At 42.2% G+C, this 25156-nt stretch overlaps 1 protein-coding gene across 2 annotated transcripts in view; it reads left to right on the top strand.

Moving 5' to 3' along the window:
- cog4 (component of oligomeric golgi complex 4) overlaps window positions 1-25156 on the top strand; it is a 104188-nt gene that overhangs the window by 26345 nt on the left and 52687 nt on the right. For both annotated transcript variants that reach the window (XM_059992504.1, XM_059992505.1), the window contains 4 exons: window positions 7816-8009; window positions 8912-9017; window positions 9712-9869; window positions 16877-16932. In XM_059992504.1, coding sequence (XP_059848487.1) covers window positions 7816-8009; window positions 8912-9017; window positions 9712-9869; window positions 16877-16932 — 514 coding nt within the window. The remainder of the gene's footprint in view (window positions 1-7815; window positions 8010-8911; window positions 9018-9711; window positions 9870-16876; window positions 16933-25156) is intronic.

The raw sequence follows: 25156 nt of genomic DNA, 5'->3' as shown, positions 1-25156 counted from the left end.
GTGACAACCCTTCTGTGTTGCCATGTTGCTTGGTTCCCTTGTGTTCAATGTCATACATGTGACCTCCTAAGAACAGAGACCATCATTGCAGCTTTTGTGCTTTCATCACTGAAACGCCTTTTCTTGGATTGAAGATTGACACGAGAGGCTGATGATCAGTCAACAGGGTAAACTTTTGGCCATACAGGTAGTGACTGAGTTTCTTGGTTGAAATTGGCGTTCATGAGGCAAAGGCTATTGGTCTTTCTGAGCCATCTGGAAACTTGTGCGATAACACAGCTCCTATACCTTGGGGCGAGGCATCATAAGCTAGTTGGATTGGTAAGGAGGAGTCAAAGTGCGCAAGTACCCCTTTTGAGTCTTTTAGTTTCTTGAAATGCTTTCTCACAGCTCTCAGTCCATTTCCACTGTGTTTCTGTCTGTAATAGTACATTTAGTGAGTGTAGGACTGTGGATAGAGTAGGCAAGAGCTTGCGGTAATAGTTCACTAGTCCAAGATATGCTCTTGGCTGAGACACATTTTTGGGTGGTGGTGCCTCAAGCACCGCTTCCATCTCGTCTTGAGATGTGTGTAAGGCATCCTTGTTGATCACATGCTCACAGTATGAAATTTCCTTTTTAGAAAATCTCACATTTCTGTTGATTCAGTTCTGAGCCTATATTCTTGTTAACTGGTGAACACTTGTTCAAGGTTAGAAAGATGATTATCTTTGCTGGTGACAATGATGTCATCCAGGTAACACGGAGTCCCTGGAATCCCCTGCAGGACCTGGCCCATTGCCCTTTGCTAGATTGCAGGAGCTGCTGCTATCCCAAACACCAATCTGTTGTACTGGTAAAGTCCTTTGTGTGTATTTATTATCAGGTATTTCTTGGATGCTTCATCGATTTCTATTTGAAGATAAGCCTAAGTCAAATTGATTTTTTTGTGAAATGTTTCCCTCCTGACAGGAAAGCAAAGATGTCCTCAATATGAGGGAGCGGATACTATACTGTGCGGAGAACCGGGTTAACAGTCACTTTAAAATCACCACATATGAGCACCTTGCTTCGTTTTCCTGGTTTTGTGCTGGAGGTTTTCTTCATCACTGAAACAATAGTCATGGCCCATTCACTCCAAAAAACCTTTGACAGGACCCCAGTCTGCTCCAGATTTTCCAGCTCTGCCTCTACTCCAGGATGGATTGCATATGGCACTGATCTGGCTTTGTGAAATTTTGAACATTCATTTTCCTCAATCTCAATCCTTGCCTTCATGCCCTGAAGTGTTCCTATTCGTTTCACGAACAGTACAATACTAAAAGCTGTTTTAAGTATATAAAGGGTAAAAGTCCGGGGTAGATACAGGACCAATACAAAATGACACTGGAGATATTGTAATGAGAGATGCAGAGATGGCAGAGGAACTGAATGCGTATTTTGCATCAGTCTTCACAGTGGAAGACGTTTGCAGTATACTGGACATTCAGTAGTTTCAGGGAAGTGAAGTTTGTGCAGTGAAAATTGTGACTGAGAAGGTGCTCAGGAAGGTTAACGGAATGAGAGTGGATAAAACTCATGGACCTGATGGAATGCACCCTCAGGTTCTGAAAGAAGTAGCTGGCGATAGTGCAGAGGCATTAATGATGATCTTTCAAGAATTGATAGATTCTGGCATTGTACCGGATTACTGGAAAATTACAAATGTTGCTCTGCCATTTAAGAAGGGTGGGAGGCAGCAGAAAGGAAACTATAGACCTGTTAGCCTGACATCAGTGGTTGGGAAGTTCTTGGAACTGAAAGGTTCTGAAATGGTTATTGGAAATGGAGTTGTTGGAACTGAAATGGTTTCCTGAAAGGAAAATCCTGCCTGCCAAACCTACTGCAATTTTTTGAGGAAATTACAAGTAGTGTAGACAAAGGAGATGCAGTAGACGTGGTGTACTTGGATTTTCAGAAGGCCTTTGACAAGGTGCCACATGTGGGGCTGCTTAGCAAGGTAAGAGCCCATGGAGTTACAGGGAAAGTACTAACATAGGTGGAGAATTGGCTGGTCAGCAGAAAACAGTGAGAATAAAGGGATTCTATTCTGGCTGGCTGCCAGTTACCAGTGAGTTCCACAGGGGTTGGTGTTGGGACCGATGCTTTTTCCGATGTATGTCAATGATTTGGACAATGGTATTAATGGATTTGTGGCTAAATTTGCTGATGATACAAAGATAGGTGGAGGAGCGGGTAGTGTTGAGGAAACAGAGACTTAGATAGTTTAGGGGAATGGGCAAAGAAGTGGCAAATGATTTTCAATATTGGAAAATGTACGGTCATGCACTTTGGTGGAAGAAATAAATGGACAGACTGTTATTTAGATGGGGAGAAAATTCAAAATGCAATGATGCAAAGGGACTTGAGAGTCTTTGTGCAGGACACCCTAAAAGTTAATCTCCAAGTTGAGTCGGTTGTGAAGGAGTCAAATGCAATGTTGGCATTCATTTCTGGAGGTGTAGAATATAAGAGCAGGGATGTGATGTTGAGGCTCTAAGGCACTCGTGAGACCACACTGGGAGTGTTGTGTGCAGTTTTGGGCTCCTTATTTTAGAAATGATATGCTGGCATTGGAGAGGGTTCAGAGAAGATTCATGAGAATGATTCCAGGAATGAAAGGGTTACTGTATGATGAACATCTGGCAGCTCTTGGGCTATATTCCCTGGAGTTCAGGAGAATGAGGGGGGATCTTATAGAAACATTCCGACTGTTAAAAGGCCTGATCAGTTTAGACATGGCTAAGTAATTTCCCATGGTAGGGGATTCTAGGACGAGAGCACGACTTCAGGATTGAAAGACATTCTTTTAGAACTGAGATGCGGAGAAATTGCTTCAGTCAGAGGTGGTAAATCTGTAGAATTTGTTGCCGGGAGTGGCTGTGGAGGCCAAGTTATTGGGTGTACTTAAGGCAGAGATAGATAGGTTCTTGATTAGCCAGGGCATCAAAGGGTATGGGGTGAAGGCAGGAGAGTGGGGATGACTGGAAGAATTGGATCAGCCCATGATTGAATGGCAGAGCAGACTCAATGGGCCAAATGGCCTACTTCTGCTCCTATAATCTTACGGTTTTATGGCCTAATATGAGAAGTCCTTAAGTTGTGAGAGCAGTCATGAGGCAAGTGAAGTTGAGTGCAGTTATCTGCTCTGGTTGAGGGGTAATAACTATTTCTGAACCTGGTGGTGTCAATCCTGAGGCTCCTGTACCACCTCACTGCTGCCATCAGATAAAAGGGAGTGTGACTTGGGTGGTGGAGGTCTTAAGATAGATGCTGCTTTCCTGTGACAACGCTCCATGTTGATGTGCTCAATGGTGGGGCAGGCTTTACCTGTTGGATCTTTGCAAACTTCTATGTGATTTATTTATAATTGCACTTACATGCTGGGTCCAGAACAGATCCTCAGAGGAATTTAAATTTGTTAACCTTCTCCACTTCTGATCCCCCAATGAAGATTGGCTCATGGACCTCTGGTTTCCTCCTCCTGAAGTCAGTAATCAGCTCCTTGGTCTTGCTGACATTGAGTAAGAGGTTGTTGTTATGGCACCATTCAGCTAGATTTTCAATCTTCCTCCTCTTCGCTGATTTGTCACCATCTTTGATTGGCCTACAACAGGTGGTGTCATCAGCACACTTAATAAATATTGCATTGGAGCTATGCTTAGCCACATAGTCATAAGTGTAAGGTGAGCAGAGCATGGGACTAAGCACACAGCAAGGTGAAGCACCTGTGCTAATGGAGATTGTGGAGGAGATGTTGCCAATCCGAACTGACTGCAGCCTGCAAGTGAAGAAATAAAGGATCCCATTGCAGGAGAAGGTATTGAGGGCAAGGTCTTGAAGCTTATTGGTTAGTTTTGAGGGGATGATGGTATTGAATGCTGAGTTGTATTTGATAAAGATCCTGGTGTCCAGGATCTTCGCTGTCCAGACGTTCCAGGGTTGAGTGAAGGCCCAATGAGATGGCATCTGCTGTGGACCATTTGTAGCCTTTATGGTGAAGTAATGAGAGTTTTGAAATAATAAAGCTTTATTACAATTGCTTATTAGGTAGGCCACAACCAGGATGCTGTGCATAGTTTTGATTCCTTTTATCAATAAATTACTAGTTTTAATAGAAACAGTCCAAAGGGAGTTTTCCAAGCAAATTCCTGAGTTGAGAGGATTGTCTATCAAGAGAGACTAGACAAGTTAGATTTGTATTAATGAAATTTAGGCAAATGAGGGATGATCTTATTGAAACATAAGATCCTGAGGGGACATGTTGAAATGTTTTCACCAGTGGGAGAATCTTAAACAAGGAGGCGTAGTTTCAAGGGGCCTATCATTTAAAACTGAAGTATATGGAATTTCTTGTAGCAGGGGATGGTAAAATGTCTAGAATTCTCTTTCCCAAAGAGTAATGGAAGGTAGCTTATTATAAATATTTAAAGTGAAGGTAATACGTATTTGAGAGATTGTCATATTTGATACAGAGTAGGCGTTGATATCTGAGTAGATCAGCTAAGGTAGGTAGGTTGAGAACCTTTCTCCTGTTCCTGTTCTCTTGTGTTATGCACATCACTAGTATGTCTTCAGTTCTATTGATGACCGTATTAATATGGTTAGTACATGTGTGGATGACACCAAACTTGGTGGTGTAGTGGATGGTGAAGAAGGCTATCTAACATAACAGGATCTAGATGAACTGAGGAAGTGTGCCAAGTTATGGCAGATGGAATTGTGACGCTACAGCTTGGTTAGTTAAATTAGGGAATAAGTTGCAGCTAAATGGCGGTGCTCTGGAAGATGGTGTAGAATAGAGAGACCGAAGTTATGGGTACATAGTGCTCTGAAAGTGATGACGCAGGTAGATAAAGCAATGGAGAAGGTGCTTGGCATGCTTGCCTTCATCAGTTCAGGTATTGAGTACACGAGTTAGGCATCATGTTGCAAATATACAAAGAGGACAGTGTTATGTCAAAAGAACAATGTATGATAGTCGTGGATGTTATCAACATGCAGGTCAATTGGAAAAATCGGGTTGGAAAGGGATCTCATGAGAGTGAGTTTTGAGATGGCTTTTTAGAGCAATTTGTCGTTGAGCCTACCAGGAGATCAGCTACTGTTGTTATGTAATGAACCGGAGTGGTTAGGGAGTTTAAGGTAAAAAAAAACACCCTTAGAAGGCAGTGATCACAATATGTTTGAGTTCAACTTGAAATTTAACAGGGAAAAGTAAAATATGATATAGCAGTATTTCAGTGAAGTAAAGGAAATTACAGTGGTATGAGAGAGGAGTTGGCCAAAGTAAATTGAAAGGAGATGCTGGCAGGGATGACAGAACAGCAATGGTGTGAGTTTCTGGGAAAAATGAGGAAGGTGCAGGATAGATGTATATTCCAAAAACAAATGTACAGTATTCCAAAAACAAAAGAATACTCAAATGGCAAAATAATGGCTGGCAAGGGTAGTCAAAGCAAAAGTATTACCTCCAATATAAAAGCAAAAGAGAGGGCATACAACAAACAAAAATTAGTGGGAAGACAGGATTGGGAAGCTTCTAAAACTCTACAGGGAGCAACTAAAAGAATCATTAGGAGGGAAAAGATGAAATACGAAAGGAAGCTAGCAAACAGTACGTACCAAAGTGGATAGTAAAAGCTTTTTCAAGTGTGTTTTTTTTTAAAAAAAGAAAGAGACGAGAGTGGGTATAGGACTGCTAGAAATTGAGGCTGGAGAAATAATGACGGGGTCCAAGGAGATGACAGACGAACTAAATAAGTATTTTGCATCAGTCTTCACTGTAGAAGACACTAACAGTGTGCCTGATATTGAAGGCTGTGAGGGAAGAGAAGTGGCTACAGTTGCTGTTACAAGGGAGAAGGTGTTCAAAAAGCTTAAAGACCTAAGGGTACATGAGTCACCTGGATCAGATGAACTGCAGGCTAGGGTTCTGAAAGAGGCAGTGCTAGAGATTGGAGGCCTTAGTAATGATCTTTCAAAAATCATTGGACTCTAGCATGATGCCAGAGGACTGGAAAATTGCAAACGTCACTCCACTCTTTAAAAAAGGATAGACACGTTGTGGTGAATTTGTGGAATTTATTACCACAGGCTGCTGTGGAGGCCAGGTCATTGGGTGTATTCAAGGAGAAGATTGATAGGTTCTTGATTGGGCATGGCATTAAAGGTTACAGGGAGGAGGCAGGAAGTGGTGCTGAGGATGGGGGAGAAAGGATCAGCTATGATTGAATGGCAGAGCAGACTCGATGGGCCAAATGGTGGAATTCTACTCCTATGTCTTATGATCTAACTATACTGGTTATTGGTGAGACTACACTTGGAATATTGTGCATAGCTCTGGTCACCAGCCATAGCTAGAAAAGGTGCAGAAAGATGGCATGGCAAGGTGAGTGGTCTTTTTGCCCTTATAGAGATCTCTAAAATTAGTGGACATAGATTTAAGGTGAGAGGGAAGGATTTGTAAGGGACCTGAGAATTAACTTATTCCACACAGAGGGTGGTGAGTATACAAAGTAAATTTTCAGAGGAAGCTCAAGAGGAGAATACAATTACATTCTTCAAAACATGTGGAGAGATGCATGGTGAGGGAAAGGATATGGGCCAAATCCCAACCATGTGACCAGCTCAGATAGATATCTTGGTCAGCATGGACAAGTGTGTGTTATTGTCCTGTATGTCTCTGTGAAATCCAAATTGGCTCAAGTGTTTCCTTGGCAGTTTACAGAGTTTAAGCTGGTTGGGCACAGGCAACTTCTGTGAGGGAAACCATTCATTGAAGTGTGGCATCAAGGGATCTGGGTAGAGCTAGCAATGAAGCCAATGGTCAGGTGCAGCCTTGAACAATCAGTCTGTACTGGTCACTACATGAACTACCTGTATGACCAAGGCTACAATGAGGTACGAAACGGAGAGAAGTCCTGCTGAAACCCAGACTGACTGTCAGTGGAGCATAAGTGCCACTGATGTCAGTATCAGTGGTATTGCTGATGAATGGAATTAGACTAGCATTAATTAAGTAGGTTAGATTGGATGGTCCTGCTTTTTTTGGGACAGGAGGTATTCAGGGATTGTGATGAAGGAGTTTGGTGTGTATTGTCTAAAAATACACTCAGTGGCCACTTTATTAGATTCATTAATGCAAATATCTAATCAGCCAATCATGTGGCAGCAACTCAGTGCATAAACTCATGCAGACATGTTTAAGCAGTTCAGTTGTGTTCAGAGCAACTATCAGAATGGGGAAGAAATGTGGTGTCAGTGACCATAGACTGATTGTTGATGCCAGACAGTTGGTATGAGTATCACAGAAACTGCTGATCCCCTGAGATTTTCATGCACAGCAGTCACTAGAGTTTAGAGAATGGTGTGAAAAACGAAAGTACATTCATGAGCAGCAGTTTTGTTAACGAGTGTCTTGTTAATGAGAGAGGAAAGAGGAGAATGGCTAGACTGGTTCAAGCTGACAGGAAAACGACTAACTCAAATAACCACGCATTACAACAGTGGTATACAGAAGAGATCTCAGAATGCACAACACATCAAACCTTGAAGTGGATGGGCTACAGCAGCAGAAAACCACACCGTGTTCCACCCCTGTACCTAATAAAGTTGTCACTGTGTATGTTGAGCACTAAATCTATATATGGAATAATAGGAGATTGATTATGGAACATGATAATCTAATTATTAGTGGTAGCATGTTTAATTAAACTGAGCATATAGTTAGCAGCAAAATTAAATAAATGATTCTGTAATATTTCCTGAGCTAATTGTAGCTACGTTTCCCAACAGCTAATGTCATTGATGCAAGCCTTAACCTTTTGCAAGAGGCAGACCAGCGGCTCAGGGTGATTGTTGCTGAGAAATTTGATGTAGCCATCATGGAAGGTGACCTGCCACAGGTGGAGCGTTTCTTCAAGATCTTCCCATTACTGGGATTGCATGAAGAAGGACTGAGCAAGTTCTCAGAGTACCTTTGTAAACAGGTAAAGGGACAAGGAGAACAGAAGGATGGTCGGCTTCTTTGGATAACTGAGCTGTTCCCCCTTTCATAGAGGGCCCCCTCCTGCTGCTGTGTTGGTGTTTCTGTGATTTAGAGTCCTATGTATTCTAAATCTTTGTGTTGAAATCTTGACTTATCATTTTGTTATGCAACACCAAAGGATTACCACGCGGTTGAAGGTACCAACCTTTAGAGTCATAGAGCACTACAGTATAAAATAGGTCCTTTGGTCCATCTAGTCTAATTCAAACTATTATTCTGTCTAATCCCATAGACCTGCACCTGGAACATAGGCCTCCAAACCCCTCTGATCCATGTACTTATCCAAAACATTGAAATCAAACCCACATCTATCATTTACGCTAGCAGCTCATTCCACACTCTTGCCGTTCTCTGAATAAAGTTCCTCATGCTCCCCTTAAATATTTCACCTTTCACCCTTAAGCTATTATATGACCTCTAGTTCTTGTCTCATCCAATCTCATTGGAAAAAATCCAGCCTCCGTTTACCGAATCTATAGCCCTCATAATTTTGCATACCTCTATTAAATGTCCTCTCATTCTCCTATGCTCTAGGGAATAAATTCTTAACCTATTCAAACTTTACCTGTATCCTAGGTCCTCATGTCCCAGCAACATCCTCGTAAATTGTATCTGCACTCTTTCAGTCTTACTGATATTTCTCCTACAGGTAGATGACCAGAACTGCACAGAATATTCCAGTTTAGTCTCAATAAGGATAAATTGTGTTTGTCATTGGATCAGCAACACTAAAGGGAGTGGGTTGGGTATGTAGATGTATGTTGCTGTTGCAATATCCTTGGCTTGGATGTGAATTGCACTTAAGTCTTTGTACAACCTGGATAATTTCTTTTACTTTTAAAGATAGCAAAAAAAGCTGAAGAAAACCTTCAGTTGGCACTGAGCATTGAGATGAGTGATCGTAGGGCAGCAGTTACCTATGCTGATACTCTCACACTGCTCTTTGAAGGTAAGAATGCCTTTGAATCTAATTAAAGAGCTGCAATCATATTTATAGCTCTATAGTTTCAACCCCAATGTAGTAGAAGGACTACAACGATGGTGATAGCCTGATCCTTTCCAATCCTGATTTTTGAGCCCAGTCTGTTCTAAGAGATGGATTCACTCTTTGTTCCACCTCACTGGTGGCAGAAGCACCAACAAGCTTATACACCTTGAATAAAAGGTTAAGTTTTTATACAGTTCATTTAAGAGTATTGTTTAATGTCCCTTCCTGGCTAACCTGTGAAAAGGCTGAGCCCATTGCTAATACCATTAGTGGTGGCTTGATACAATTGCCAAGCTCGTAGTGTAATTCTAACAACACAATGCAGAGCCATACAAGGCCATTTGAAGTAACAGTAGCATCAGTTTTGTTTTTGATAGCAATCCTTGTGGTAACTTGCTGATCATGAGGGTCTGATGAACAATGTCTGTACAGCAGTAGATCGGTTTTGTCAATGTTGGCAGAAGTATTCTAATAACACCATTAGTTGGTATAATCTAGTGTAGGGAATAGAGAAAAACTGAAAATGGAGACAGATGATTAAGGTAGAGTAAAGCTAGGTTTAGTTTACATCTAACCTGACAAAGTGATGCTGAACCTGGAGGTGTGGTTTTTATGATGTAGCTAACATGGATGGTTGTGTTAATCTTTCTCATAGGGATCGCTCGAATAGTGGAGACTCATCAGCCTATCGTTGAGACGTACTATGGGCCTGGCAGGCTTTACACACTTATAAAGTACCTGCAGGTAGAGTGTGACCGACAGGCTGAAAAGGTGGTGGACAAGTTTAATCAGCAGAGGGATTACCACAGAAAGGCAAGGCAAAATCCTTTTATTTTTTAAATTTTAAAGTAAAATATACTTCTACCTCTTATAATTTTGTAGGTTTCCTTTCTTTTCACTGCTGTTCCAATTAAAATACAGAATTATAAGATATAAGGCATAGTAGAAGAATCAGGCCATTCAGCCTTTTGAGTCATTGACTTCATCAAGCATAAGATGCTGGAGCAGAATTAGGCCATTTGGCTCATCGAGTGTGCTCTGTCATTTCCCTCTGAACTCCATTCTCCTGCCTTCTTCCCATAACCTTTAACATTCTGACTAATCAAGAACCTATTAACCTCCGGCTTAAATACAGCCAGTGATATGGCCTGTACAGCCGCTTGTGGCAACGAATTCCAAAGATTCACTACCCTCTGGCTAAAGAAATTCCCCCTCACCTCTGTTCTAAATGGATGACTCCCTATTCTGAGGCTGTGCCCTCTGATTCTAGATTCCCTCACTATGTGAAACATCCTCTCCATTTCTCCTTTATCTAGGTTTTTCAGATTCAATAGGGTTCAGTGAGATCCCCTTCATTCCTCTAAATTTCAGTGAGTACAGGCCTTCAGAGCTGTCAAACGTTCAACATATAATAACTCTCTCATTCCCAGAATCATTCTTGTGAACCTCTTCTGAACCCTCGGCAATGTCAGCACATCCTTTTCTTAGATAAGGGGCCCAAAATGGCTCACTATATTCCAAGTGAAGCCTCACCAGTGCCTTATAAAGCCTCAGCATTACATCCTTGTTTTTATATTCTCGTCCTCTCAAAATGAATGCTAACTTTATTTTTGCTTTCCTCATCACTGATTCAACCTGCAGGTTAATCTTTAGGGAATCCTGCCCAAGTCTCTTTGCACCTAAGATTTTTGAATTTTCTGGCCATTTAGGAAATTGTCTACACATTTGTTCCTTATACCAAAGTGTATGGCTATTCAATTCCCAATGCTATTCCATTTGCCACTTTGCCTGTTCTCCTAATCTGTTTTAGTCCTTGTGTGGCTTCCTTGCTTCCTCAACATTACTGCCCCACTTCATATCATTTACAAACTTGGCCACAAAGCCGTCAATTCCACCATCCAAATCATTGACCTATAACATAAAAAGAAGCTGTCCCAACACCAATCCATGTGTAACCACACTATCACTAGCCAACCAAAAAAAAAAATCTCCTTTTATTTCCACTCTTTGCTTCCTGATAATCAGTCTATCCATGCCAGTTTCTTTCCCTGTAATATCATGGGCTCTTATCTTGTTATGCAGCTTCATATGCGGGATGTTGTCAAAGCCCTTCTGAAAAAAACAAATGGCAACATCCACAGATTCTCCTTGGTCTATCCTGCTTGTTATTCATTCAAAGAATTCCAATAGATTTGTCAGGCAAGATTTTCCCTTTTTTTAAAAACAAAAACAAAAAAAAAACACCATGCTGTCTTTGGTTTGATTTATCATGTGCATCTAAGTACCCTGAGACCTCATCTTAACAATTGACTCCCAACATCTTCCAACCACTGAGGTCAGGCTACATGGTGGATAATTTCCTTTCTTCTGCCTTGCTCCCTTGAAGAGCGATGTCATATTTGCAGTTTTCCTGTCCTCCAGAATCTAGTGATTCTTGAAAGAAGACCAATACCTCCATAATTTCCTTAGCCATCTGTTCAATGTAGTCCATCTGTTACAGATGACTTCAGGTCTTTCAGCTTCCTAAGCATCTTCTCCCTAGTAATAGGAATTGCAATCACTTCTGCCCCCAAACACTCTGGAACTTCTGACATACTGCTGGTGTCTTCCACAATGAAGGCAGATGCAAAATACTTATTAGTTCATTCTCCACTTATTTGTCTTCTACTCCCCAGAACCTTAAACCTGTGTCCTCTTGTGGCAACCATTTCAGCCTCGGGGAAAAAGCCTCTAACTATCCACACTATCAACGCCTCTCAACACCTTACACATCTCTATCAGGTCACCTCCCATCCTCTGTTGATCCAAAGAGAAAAGGCCGAGTTCACTCAACCTATCCTCATAAGACATGCTCCCCAATCCAGGCAACGTCCTTGTAAATCTCCTCTGCACCCTTTCAATGGCTTCCACATCCTTCCTGTAGTGAGGCAACCAGAACTGAGCACAGTACTCCAAGTGGAGTCTGACCACGGCCCTATATAGCTGCAACATTACCTCTCGATTCCTAAATTCAATTCCACGATTGATGAAGGTCAATACACCGTATGCTGCCTTAACCACAGAGTCAACCTGCACAGCTGCTTTGAGCGTCTGTGGACTTAGACCCCAAGATCCCTCTGGTCCTCCACACTGCTAAGAGTCTTACCATTAATACTATATTTTACCATCATATTTGACCTACCAAAATTAACTACTTCACACTTAACTGGGTTGAACTCCATCTGCCACTTCTCAGCCCAGTTTTGCATCCTATCAATGTCTCACTGTAACCTCTGACAGCCCTCCACACTATCCACAACACCTCCAACCTTAGTGTCATCAGTAAATTTACTGACCCATCCCTCTGCTTCCTCATCCAGGTCATTTACAAAAATCACGAACAGTAAGGGTCCCAGAACAGATCCCTGAGGCACGCCACTGCTCACCAACCTCCATGCAGAATATGACTCATCTACAACCACTCTTTCCCTTCTGTGGGCAAGCAAGTTCTGGATCCACTAAGCAATGTCCCCTTGGATCCCATGCCTCCTTACTTTCTCAATAAGCCTTGCATGGGGTATCTTAACAAATGCCTTCCTGAAATCCATATACACTACATCTACTGCTCTTCCTTCATCGATGTGTTTAATCATATCCTCAAAAAATTCATTCGGGCTCGTAAGGCACAACCTGCCCTTGACAAAGCCATGCTGACTATTCCTAATCATATTATACCTCTCCAAATGTTCATAAATCCTGCCTCTCAGGATCTTCTCCATCAATTTACCAACCACTGAGTTCAGACTCATTGGTCTATAATTTCCTGGTCTATCTCGACTCCTTTTCTTGAATATAGGAACAACATTCGCAACCCTCCAATCCTCTGGAGCCTCTCCTGTCCCTACCATTGCCAGACGCTCAGCAATCTCCTCCCTCGCCTCCCACAGTAGCGTGGGGGACATCTCATTCGGACCCAACGACTTACCCACGGTTCCATACACACTTTCCCACTGTCACGTTTGATAGGTCCTATTCTTACACGTCTTATCCTTCTGCCCTTCACAAACTTGTTGAATGCCTTGGGGTTTTCCTTAATCCTGCCCACCAAGGCCTTCTCATGGCCCCTTCTGGCTCTCCTAATTTCCTTCTTAAGCTCCTTCCTGTTAGCCTTATGATCTTCTAGATCTCTAACATTGCCTAGCTCTCTGAACCTTTTGTAAGCTTTTCTTCTTGACTAGATTTATTACAGCCTTTGTACACCATGGTTTCTGCACCCTACCATAACTTCCCTGTCTCATTGGAACGTATCTATGCAGAACTTCACACAAGTATTCCCTGAACATTTGCCACATTTCTTCTGTACTTTTCCATGAGAACATCTGTTTACAATTTAAGCTACTAATTTCCTGCCTGATCGCCTCATAATCCCCCTTACTCCAATTAAATGGTTTTCTAACTTCTCTGTTCCTATCTCTCTCCAATACTATGGTAAAGGAGATAGAATTATGATCACTATCTCCAAAATGCTCTCCCACTGAGAGATCTGACACCTGACCAGGTACGTTTCCCAATACCAAATCAAGTACAGCCTCCGCTCTTGTAGGCTTATCTACATATTGTGTCAAGACACCTTCCTGAATACACCTAACAAACTGTACCCCATCTAAACCCCTTGCTCTAGGGAGATGCCAATCAATATTTGGGAATTTAAAATCTCTCATTGCTCACAAATTTCTACAGAAGTACCACGAAAAGCATTCTAATTGGTTACATCACCACCTGGTTTTGAGGAGCCACTGTGCAGGATCAGGAAAAGCCTGCAGAAAGTAGTAAACTCGGCCAGCTCCCTCACAGGCACTAGCCTTCCCAGCACCTAGGACACCTTCAAAAGATGCCTCAGAAAAGAGGCATCCATCATTAATGAACATCAGGACAATCTTTCCGTTACGACCATCAAGAAGGTTGACAGTGCTCACATTCAATGCTTCAGGAACAGCTTCTCCTCTGCCATTAGATTTCTGAATGGACATTGAACCTATGATCACTACCTTCAGTATTTATTCCCCACTGTTTTTGCACTCATTTATATATAGTACTGTGCAAAATTCTTAGGCTCATGTATATAGTTAGGGTTCCTAAGACTTTTGCCTAGTACTGTATTTGTCAATGTGTAGTGGAGAACAATTTTGGCTGAGCAAAGGATGTTGGGAATGACGAGTATGGAGTGCCATGGGAGGTTGTGGGGTAAGTGGCAGAGAAGGAAAGCCAGTGTCAGTGATGGTGTGGGTTGGCAAGGTCATTTGATCCAAACAGTTGGATTATGGATCGTTACAGCATGACTCTGGGGCTTCCCACTCTCTCCACTCTCCCTTTTTCTCTTCCCAACTATCATTCATCTTTCCCTGCCCCCTTCCCACTCCCAGTCCACAATAAAGAGTCGTATCTGAATAGTTGTTATGTATTGCACAACAAATGTCACAACATATGCCAGTGATATTAAACCTGATTCTATTTGTGGTCAACTATTCATGGTTGATTTATTTTCCCCCTCAACCCCATTCTCTTACCGTCTCCCTGTAACTTTGATGCTCTTGCTAATGAAGAGCCTAGCAACCTCTGCGTTAAGTATAGGCGAAAGTCATTCCCCACATCGCATATGTCTCTTACTTTTGATGTAACTTTCCTAATTCAAATCCCATTCTGTCAGCTTGTTGATGGGGCTGGAAGAACAACTGTTACAGTTGTTTGAGATTTTCTGTTCATGTGCATACTATTATCAGTTTTGATATATGTGATATAAGATTTTTATATAAGATCTGGGTTCATGCCCTCGTTCTCAAGATTAGCCTGCACCCGATCTGAGATGTCCCGGACCCTGGCACCAGGGAGGCAACATACCATCCGAGACTCCCGATCTGCCCAACAGAATCTCCTATCTGCCCCCCTGACTATAGAATCCCCTAAAACTATCGCTCTCTTCCCTCCTCCCCTTTCTAGTTGAGGGTTCAACCTCTGTGCCAGAGGCAGGACCACTACAACTCATTCCTGGTAGGTCATCCCCATCAACAGTATCCAGTACGGTATACTTATTGATAATGGGAATGGCCGCAGGGGTGCTCTGCTCTCTCTGCCTGCTCCCCCTGCCTCTCTGGACCGTCACCCATCTGTCTACTTCTTGGATTTTTGGTGTAACTACCTCCTGATAACTCCTATCTATCTCTGCCTCTGCCTCCCGAATGATCCGTAGTTCATCCAGCTCCCGCTCCAACTCCCTAACTCGGGCTGATAGGAGCTGCAGCTGGACGCAACTTTTGCAGGTGTGGTCATCAGGGACAACTGTGTTGACCCTGACTTCCCACATACTGCATACGGAGCACACCACTGCTCTGACTGTCTCCCCCATACCTGAACTGGATTGATAGAATAAGTCTAAAAAGCACCTAGCGACCTTACCTTCTACCCCTCAGCGAGCAATCACACAGGCTTACCGAAGTCCCCTTACGCCGAAGCCCACTTAGCCAAAGCCCAGGACTCTGCTTCCACGGACTCCGCTGCCCGCTCTGAAAAGAAGTCCTGCCTTTTAACGTGCGCACTCGACGCTGACGTCACTCGCGCCTGCGCAGTTCTCCCTCCTCCACAGGTATTGACCAGGTAGGCTTAAATCCTACCTACATGGTCAAATTCTCTGAGCTATGGTGAGGATAGGACTAAAACTTCCTCACAATGGCAGATTAGGTTCATGTAGACACATAGAACGGATAACAAAACCTCAGCCAGCCAGACAGAGAAAATGGTTAATGTTTTAGGTCAAGAACCCTTCCTCATAATAGGGTGAAGACCAAATGTCATTTTGAGATATATTGCATAGATATTAGTCCGGTTACAGGCAGAAGAACTCACATAGAGTCGTAAGGCACAGAAAACAGGCCCTTCTGCCCAGCTGGTCTATACTGACCACAATTCTAATCTGAGATAGTCCTGTTTGCCTGCATTTGGCTCATATCCCTCTAAGTCATTCCTATCCATGTATCTATATGTTTTGAATGTTGTTAATGTACAAACGTACCTTCTGGAAGCTCAGTCCATTGATATTAGGGTCAGTTTATTCAGCATTAATCTCCTTTAATTCCAAGATCCTGGGGTCTTTGCACCCTTCTACCAACCATGTCACAGACTATGCTGCTCTTTCTGTTTTGGTTTCTCACCACATCACAGTCAAACCTTTCAGGAGATTATGGAGGAGAGCGTAATTAATCACATTTGAAGGATGGATATCTTAATCTTTGACTTATCATTTTCTTTTGTGTATGGTCTTAATTTGTAACACAGTGAACAGATAACAATCACACTTCCTTGACTGATGGCTCTCTGGTAACGTGACTATGTAATTTTCCACTTTGAATTTGGATGCTGAGACTTGGATTTTTTAACATTGAGGATCTTTGCCTTCAAATTAAGTCCTATCCCCCGATGCGTGGCACAATTCTTTATCTTTTACCCATTTGATAGAATGTAGTTGCTGTAAGCTTGCACTAGATTGACATGGTGTAACAAGATATTGTTCCTCTTCAATTTATCTTTCTTCATATTGTGCCATATGCCACACACCATCCTCTACAGAAGAGGGCAAGTAGTCATTGGACCTGGCAAAATGTCTCCTTGGAGGAGTGTGTGTTTGTTTGTCTGTATGTATGTAGCCTGTTATGTATTTTTTAAAAATTTCAATATATTCCATCCTGTAGACTGAAACTAGAGAGTCTTTTTCCAAACTCTAGTTCTAGAGTTAAATTTTCTGTTTCTCAGTAGTACAAACGCTAACCATTCATCTCGTGTCTTTGCAGTTCCAACGTGTGCAGAGCAGCATGAGAAGTTTAACAATGGACAAAATAGAACCCAGGTATGAAAGTTCTCTTGAGTAACTCTGTACCATTGCATTTCATGGTTTACTAGAAAAATCATGATAAAAGTGATGCTTATTAATCCCTAATTTTTTTTTATCGGTGTTTTCCCTGAATCCGCAGACATCTGAGGTACAAATACTGTCCACGATTTTGTTCTTGAACTATAAGTTAAACAGCAATTATTGACATAATATTAGGTATCAGAGACACAGTAGGCAACAATCTAGCTTATCTTCCATACACTGGCTCCTTGGCAAAATTATCCAATTCTTATAATTTTCTCTCTTTTCATTTCTTTTCCCCTCAGTCAAAGAATTCAAAGTAGATTTACTATCAAAATATGTATGCAGTATACAACTTTGATATTTGTCTTCCCATAGACAGCCTCAAAACAAAGAAAATCATGGAACCCGTTCAAAGAAAAACATCAAACCCTACCATGCAAAAAAAAAAAAAACAAATCATGCAAATGGCAAAAGATAGAGCGAAAAAATTAGAGTCCAGGCATATTCAGTTTAGCTCAGTTCAGTTCAACGTAGTATTGTGTCATTTGTCAACTTCTAGCTGCAAATCCTGTCCACCCAATCAAAATCGCACAAATTAGCAATGAAAAAAGGAGTGCCCATAGACCAGAAACTCATCATAACAAGAACTACTCCACAAACTGCATTGATTAAACCTTGCCCAGGACTCAAGACTCTGACAATTGCTTGTGGGGGTGGGAGGGGTGGGGGGAGAGAGGGAGGGAGAGGGAGATCGAATGCAGGAACCTTCCACTGGAAGCAACAAGTAAGGGGGAGAAAGTGACCATTCAAGCGCATGTAGATGGCGATGAATACCCGTCTGCCTTCTGCTCTCATCCTGGATGATTTTCACTCTTCATCAGTGCTTTCATTGGCAAAAAATGGAGTTGATTGGGCTTGCACACTGTCGCCACGCTTCTCAGCTGCACACTTTGTTTGAAGCCTCCCTGAGCTTCCTTGGACACAGCAAAGTGCCAGATTGCTCAATTGACCTGAATACATGCCACCAAAAGGTAGATCACAGGCTCCAACAATAACACAACCGTATGTGAAAAAAAAGATGTGAAAAAAGTGAACAGTTTTGTAAACTGTCTGAAGATGTCATCCTTGGTTGTGTTGTTCATTCCTAGCCAATACTCTTACTTTTACAGTTCTCTTTTGACTGTTGGAGATTGCTTACACTATTGTTTCAAGTGATGTATTCCGGGTGACAATTACTCTTTCTGCAAAAAATACTTCCCAACTTATCTCTGATTCTTTTGCTAAACTGTTCACCAACCTATCCCTCATGTTTACTCATTTTTTTTTGGTATCTAAACCTGTAATGATTTTCAGTTCCTTAATTAAATCCCCCTCCCCCTCCCCCTCCATTTGGTTCTCACTGTGGACTCTCTAGTTGAACAGTGATATCATGGATATTGGCTTCTGCCATTCCATTGCCATGGTTATGTTTTTCTCTTGGTTTCTCCTTCCTTGTTGTAACTCTAAGATGCTATAGTGGGTTATGGAATTGGCTGTTCTTGTCAACAGATGTGGAGTTCTGGAAAGCCACTTGACCTGGAGGTCATCAGCGTGGACCTTAATTTCAACCCTGATTAACTTTGATACCAAAGTAATTTCCAGCTGAAAGCACTGAATACTGACCAGGTTTCAGTGTCTCTCACATAAGTGCTAAAAACAATTAAGTTGGATCGGCTACCTCGTAATTGACTAGTAACCTAGCATCTTTGAAACTCAGCAATACTGTATGCATATTTGAGTGTTTTGTTTTGTGGCACAATGTTTCATTATTGCCTTGTAAAATGATCTGTCTATCCTACCTGCTATTTCCTTTAAGAATTCCAACAGATTGGTCTGGCAAGATTTCCACTTAGGGAAACCATGCTAATTAGGTTTGTTTGATCATATGCCTCCAAGTACATCAAAACCTCATTCTTAAAAATAAACCCCCACATTTTCCCAACCACTGAAACTGGTTTCAGAAGAAATTCCTTTCTTCTGCCTCCCTCTCTTCTTAAAGAATGAAGTGACATTTGCAACTTTCCAGTCCCCTGGAACCATTTCAAAGATTACTAATGCCTCCACAGTATCTTCAGCCACCTCTTTCAGAACTCTGGGGTGTAGTCCATCTAGACCAGGTGACTTATTTACTTTCAGATCTTTCAGCTTTCCAAGTACCTTCTCAATAATAATAGCAATGACACCCCCTGATTTACTAGGATGTTACCTGGGTTTCAGCACTTAAGTTACAGAGAAAGGTTGAACAAGTTAGGTCTCTATTCATTGGAGCGTAGAAGGTTGAGGGGGGATTTGATTGAGGTATTTAAAATTTTGAGAGGGATAGATAGAGTTGACGTGAATAGGCTGTTTCCATTGAGAGTAGGGGAGATTCAAACGAGAGGACATGAGTTGAGAGTTAGGGGGCAGAAGTTTAAGGGAAACATGAGGGGGTATTTCTTTACTCAGAGAGTGATAGCTGTGTGGAATGAGCTTCTTGTAGAAGTAGTAGAGGCCAGTTCAGTTGTGTCATTTAAGGTAAAATTGGATAGGAAAGGAGTGGAGGGTTATGGGCTGCGTGCGGGTAGGTGGGACTAGGTGAGATTAAGAGTTCAGCACGGACTAGGAGGGCTGAGATGTCCTGTTTCCGTGCTGTGATTGTTATATGGTTATATGACACTCTCAAATTTCTGGCGTACTGATAGTGTCTTCTACAGTGAAGACTGACACAAAATACTTAAGTTCATCCTCCATTTCTTTGTCCCTCATTATTACCAGTGTAATTTTCCAATGGTCTAATATCTATTTTGGCCTTTCTTTTACTCTATATTTCTGAAGAAATACTATCTTTTTTGTTTTCTCTCTCCTTATGTTTTTTTTAGTTGGCTTCTGTTGGTTTTTAAAAGCTTCCCAAACCTCTAACTTCTCACTAATTCTTGCTCTATTATATGCCCTCCCTTTTCCATTTATGCTGTCTTTGACTTCCCTTGTCAGCCATGGTTGCATCATACTCCCTTTGAAATATTTCTTCAGCTTTGAGATGTAAGTATCCTGCGCCTTCTGAATTGCCCCCAGAAATGTTAAAGATGCATACAACTTTATAGCTCTCCCCCCACATGGAAGATCAGATCACAACCTGGTTCACCTCTTGCTCTTCTATAAGCCGAAAGTACAGCAACAGCTAGCTGCCACTAAGATAGTATAGAAATGGTCTCCAGAGGCCATCGAGGCTTTGAAGGGCTGCTCTGAGGTTCCTGAGCAGAATGTGCTTTGTGAATCATATGGGGCGGACATAAACCGACCAACTAATTGCATCACTGGCTCCATCCACTTCTGTGTGGACTCTGTAATATCATCAAGGGTTGTTCACTGCTTCACCGGTGATCTAAAGGCTCTTTTCAACCACAAAAAGTGAGCCTTTAGATTAGGAGATAGGGAGGAATTGAAGAATTTGCAGAGGGAGCTAAAGGAGAAGATCAAGGTGGCTAAAGAGGAATACAGGAGAGAGCTGGAGCACAAGCTTGGGCAGTATAGCACACAGGAGGTATGGAGAGGCATGAAGAACATCATTGGCTTCAATCAGCCTGGCTGTAGAGCCTTGGAGAGCAGCCATGAATGGACTAATAAGTAAACCAATTCTTCAATAGGTTTGACAATTCCCCTCCTGTTCACACCACCATCAGCACACCAGCTCAGTTGCAGGAGCACCCAATCGTCCCTCAGCACCAACACCTCCCCTCCTCCTTCCAACCCACTCCCACTCCCAATTCAACAAGTGGATGAACAACACAGGCTACCACTGACTACATCCCTTGCTTGCCCTGCACCTACTATCCTCACCTTCACATACCAACTGGTATCGTCCCAATCTTCACCTCCCTCAGCTCCCACCTTCCACCAACTCCCTAGCCATTATGGAGGGAGCAGGTGAGAAGGGCTCTGAGGAAGGGCAAAACATTGGGACCAGATGCTGTGAACCCCAGGCCCTGAAGGAGTGTGCTGAGTGTTACATTCTTCAGTGCATTTTCAGCCTGAATCTCAGCCTGGAAAAGGTCCCGACTGTCTGGGAAAACATCATGTGTAGTCCCAGTGCCCAAGAAGGGCCAACTGAAAGTCTTGAATGACTACTGTCCAGTGGCCCTGACCTCATGCATCATGAAGAGGTTGGTTCTGGCTCACCTCCAACCCCCGGTCAGATCAACCCTTGATCCCCTGCAGTTTGTCTACCAGGAGCACATTGGAGTCAATGATGCTGTCATCTACCTGCTGAACAGAGCCCACTCCAATCTGAATAAGCAGGGCAGTGCAGTGGGGATCATGTTTTTTGATTTCTCAAGTGCCTTTAATACCATACGGTCCTCATTGCTGGAGGGAAAAGCTCTGTTCAATGTAGATTGGCACTTTCATTGTATCCTGGATAATGGACTATCTGCCTGGCAGATCACAGTTTGTGTGGCTTTAGAGCTGTGTGTCAGACATGGCTATAAGCAGCACGTGGACATGGAGAGGACCTACAAGTACCTGGAGGTACACCTTAATGCAGACTTCAGTGGACCACCAACACAAAGGCTCTTTACAAGACGGGCCAAAGTCACCACTACTTTCTGAGGAGACTGAGGTCCTTTGGAGTATGCTGGCCTCTCCTTCACATGTTCTACTGGTCTATTGTCGCCAGTACAATATTCTGTGCAGTGGTGTGCTGTGGCAATGGCATCAACATTGGTGATGCCAACAGGCTCAGTAAACTGATTAAAAGGGCTGGCTCTGTTATAGGAGTCAAACTGGACACACTAGAGGCTGTGGTAGAACAAAGGACCCAATGGAAAATCCTGGCAATTCTCGACAATGTTTCTCACCCTCTGCATGCCACCTTGACTGAACAGAGGAGCACTTTTAGTAATGGACTAAGACAAATGTGCTGCTCCGAAGAGCACAACATCAGGTAATGCTTACCCTTGGCCATTAGGCTCTACAATGAGTCAACCTAAGGCCAGGGAAGGGACGACCCCCTCCTATTTACTGTTTGTGATAATTTATTTTTTGTTCTTTCTACTTCTCTTCTAATGTTTATATCTGTGTACTTGTAATGCCACAGTGACACTGTAATTTCCTTTGAGATCAATTAAGTATCTATCTATTTAGCTCCCATCAGGGTCATTTTACCTTTGTAATTTCTTAACTCACAAGGATTCTACATCTTCGAATCCTATGTCACCTCATTCTAAGGATTTGAATACATCTTTTACCATCACAACCACCCCACCTCCTCTCCCTTACCTGCCTGTCCTTTTGATACAATGTATATCCTTGAATGTAAAGCTCTCAATTATGATCATCTTTCAGCCACAACTCACTGATGCCCACAACTGTATACCCACCAATCTCTAACTGTGCTACAAGATAATCTACCTTATTCCATTGATATGATATGGCAACAATGAATATAGAATTGAGACAGGTTTTTATAAACAAAGAAACATTTATTAAACACTGTTCGACTTAAAAAAAAAGAAAAGTAAACAAACGAAGTTAACTGGAAGTTAATGGCTCTGCAGCAACTCGAACAGTTCTTAAAGCAATAAATGCAAACACAAATGCAAAAGTCCGAATAGTTTACACAGCTAATTAGGAGAGACTTTCCTGAAGTAACAAATTCCTTGACGACGTGACGTTACTGCTGATCCCAGCTGAAATATGCCTTGCCCGAAGGATTTGCAACGAAGGAAATAAAAATGGTTTAAAGGAACTGACCTTTCCTTGGTGAATAATGCTGCGTCCAGCCCTTTCTGCTTTCACAATGCTGAGGCTATCTCAGATGCAGGTTACTACCTCCTTGAATGAGGTTTCAATAAGATCAATTCTGTATTACTGCCGACGACACCGACGTTACTCGATCCTTCAGGTTTTCCGTACTTCGGTAAATTCTTCATTCTCTGACTGGACTGCAAAGGTAGAAACCAATATTGGCAATAACCTTTGAGACTTGAGACAGAAAGTAAAACTCCACTTTAAACTGAAACTGCGTCATGAGACGAATACGCAGCATAACGGAGTAACTGACAGATTAAACCATGAACTGACTTGCGTCGCAGCAAGGCTTTCCCGGTTTACACCTGTTGAAACAGGCCATCTCATGACCTCTCACTGGTGGGAAAATTACATCGTGTGACCTCACACTGACAGGAAATTACATCACCCCACCATCACAAGACCATTACGTCATGCTCACCAGATACTCAATTACATCATGGTCATAAGACAGTCACAAGATACCCACGGGGTATGTAACACCATATACTGCGTGCATTGAGATATAACATCTTCAGTCCTCAATTAATTACCTTTTTCGATTTTGTCCACATTACTCTTTAACTCATTACACTGACCAATTTTGCCCTAGCATCTGCCTATCCTTCCTCACAGTCTCACTACACAGTGTTACGTACCCCGTAACTGGGTCACTTACCAGCAAAGATAGATAGGTCCGTTGAAGTCTGATGGTACTATTTTTAACAGTATTTATTGATAAAAATACACAAAAATAATATCAATGCAAACATACAGATAATATACGTCGTCAATACTAAATCTAAAAGCGCGGGTATAATAATAAGAAATAGCTCTATCGTTGTCTAGGGGATAATGTATTGTCCGATGGAAATATAAAAGTCACTCAAGTTCATTCAAGCTGCAGCTTTTGGTTGGAGAGAAAGACGGATGTTTAACTTGCCCATTCCTTTTATGATGTCAATCCTTCGAGAGTCGGTGGGGGCTGATTTCCCCTTTGTGGTTAGCTAAAGCCGTTCTCCTGTGGCAAGGTCACCAATTCCGAGGCAAATGGAAAAGGACGCATGTGGCTTTCCACCAGCTTTCGCTATTACGCTGTTACAGGATTTCAAGAGTTTTTTCTGGTGCGTCTGAGGGGCTGTTCCCACAGACCCTCTTTTATTCCCACTCACGGGGTCTCAGATGTCAATCAGGTTGGGGAGGATGCCATCCCCCAACCAGCCCACGTTGCCTGATTCCTTGAGGGCATCGATGAATAGCACAGCGCTCAATACACAATTCCTTCTCCAAGAGACAATAGCCGTTATCAATGGTTCCGCCTTTTGGAGGCCAGGACACATTCCAAACTCTTTGTGGATTCTGCATGTCTTTCTCTCATTTCCTGGGTTTCCTGACCTGACTTAATAGCGATCTTGCGATTCTCAAAAAGGAGGGGGGGGGGGAGCACAGGCGTAACACCCCCTTTCTTCAACGCGTTTTTTACCATCGGAAAAAAATGAAGTAATACAGAGTCTTACAGGATTTTAGAATCTAACAGCATACAGAAGTTTTTTTTTAACAGGGTAATACAGTTATACATTCAATTTAGTATCTAGATGGTTACCGATTACATTGTCACTTCCTTTAATAATTCTTAACATTTTGTACCTTGCTAGAGTCTTGTAGCATCAGACTCCAATTTAATAACCACCTATTTGTAGGTCTTATTTTTTCTTTAGCAAACAAAAACTAAAGAGTTGTGATCTTAGCTACAAATATACTACAAAAGTTCATGCAAATACTAATCTTTATGTTGCTTTCAAACTTAACAGGCAGGCTTCCATGGGGTTGTCTTTATTATTCACATGCTTTGTCGAAATCCCGTAAAACAGGCTTTTGCTATTTAAAAATGGCGTCCCCATTAACCCTTGCCTCTTTTCCGGTTAATTCCCACGTGGGGAGCTTGTGCACCCTGACGAAATAGGCTTTCGTCCGCTCCTTCCATAGGAGTTATTTTATCAACAATGTGTCCCAAACTTAGACCATCTTCTGAATTTCCACCCAATTCTTTAATTTTATGCAAGTTGCTAGTTTTCTCTTCAGGAACCTTCAAGCTATTAGTTCTCAGTTCAAACTCTTTGTTCAAACAGCATTTCAAATTCTGCCTTTTCACACCACACTCTGGAATAACAATAGCGTGTGGGGCCCCGTTACCTTCCACCTCAGCCTGTAATTGATTCACAGGCTTTGTGGTACCACGCCATTGTCTCTGCAGCCTGATTGCTGCTTTTGATATCAGTCCAGCCTTTAAACTTTCTTCATTCAATTTGGGAACTACATATTTCCCGTCTCCTTCAATAATAATATTCATCTCCCCACTAACTTTTAACACACCTTCGAGCACAAACACCTGGGAACTCTCACTTCCCACTAT

Source organism: Hypanus sabinus, chromosome 17 (assembly GCF_030144855.1).
Source record: "Hypanus sabinus isolate sHypSab1 chromosome 17, sHypSab1.hap1, whole genome shotgun sequence".
In the NCBI taxonomy this organism is placed as follows: Eukaryota; Metazoa; Chordata; class Chondrichthyes; order Myliobatiformes; family Dasyatidae; genus Hypanus; species Hypanus sabinus.
The sequence above is the reverse complement of the archived record's forward strand: the minus strand, read 5'-3'. Positions and strand labels throughout refer to the sequence as shown.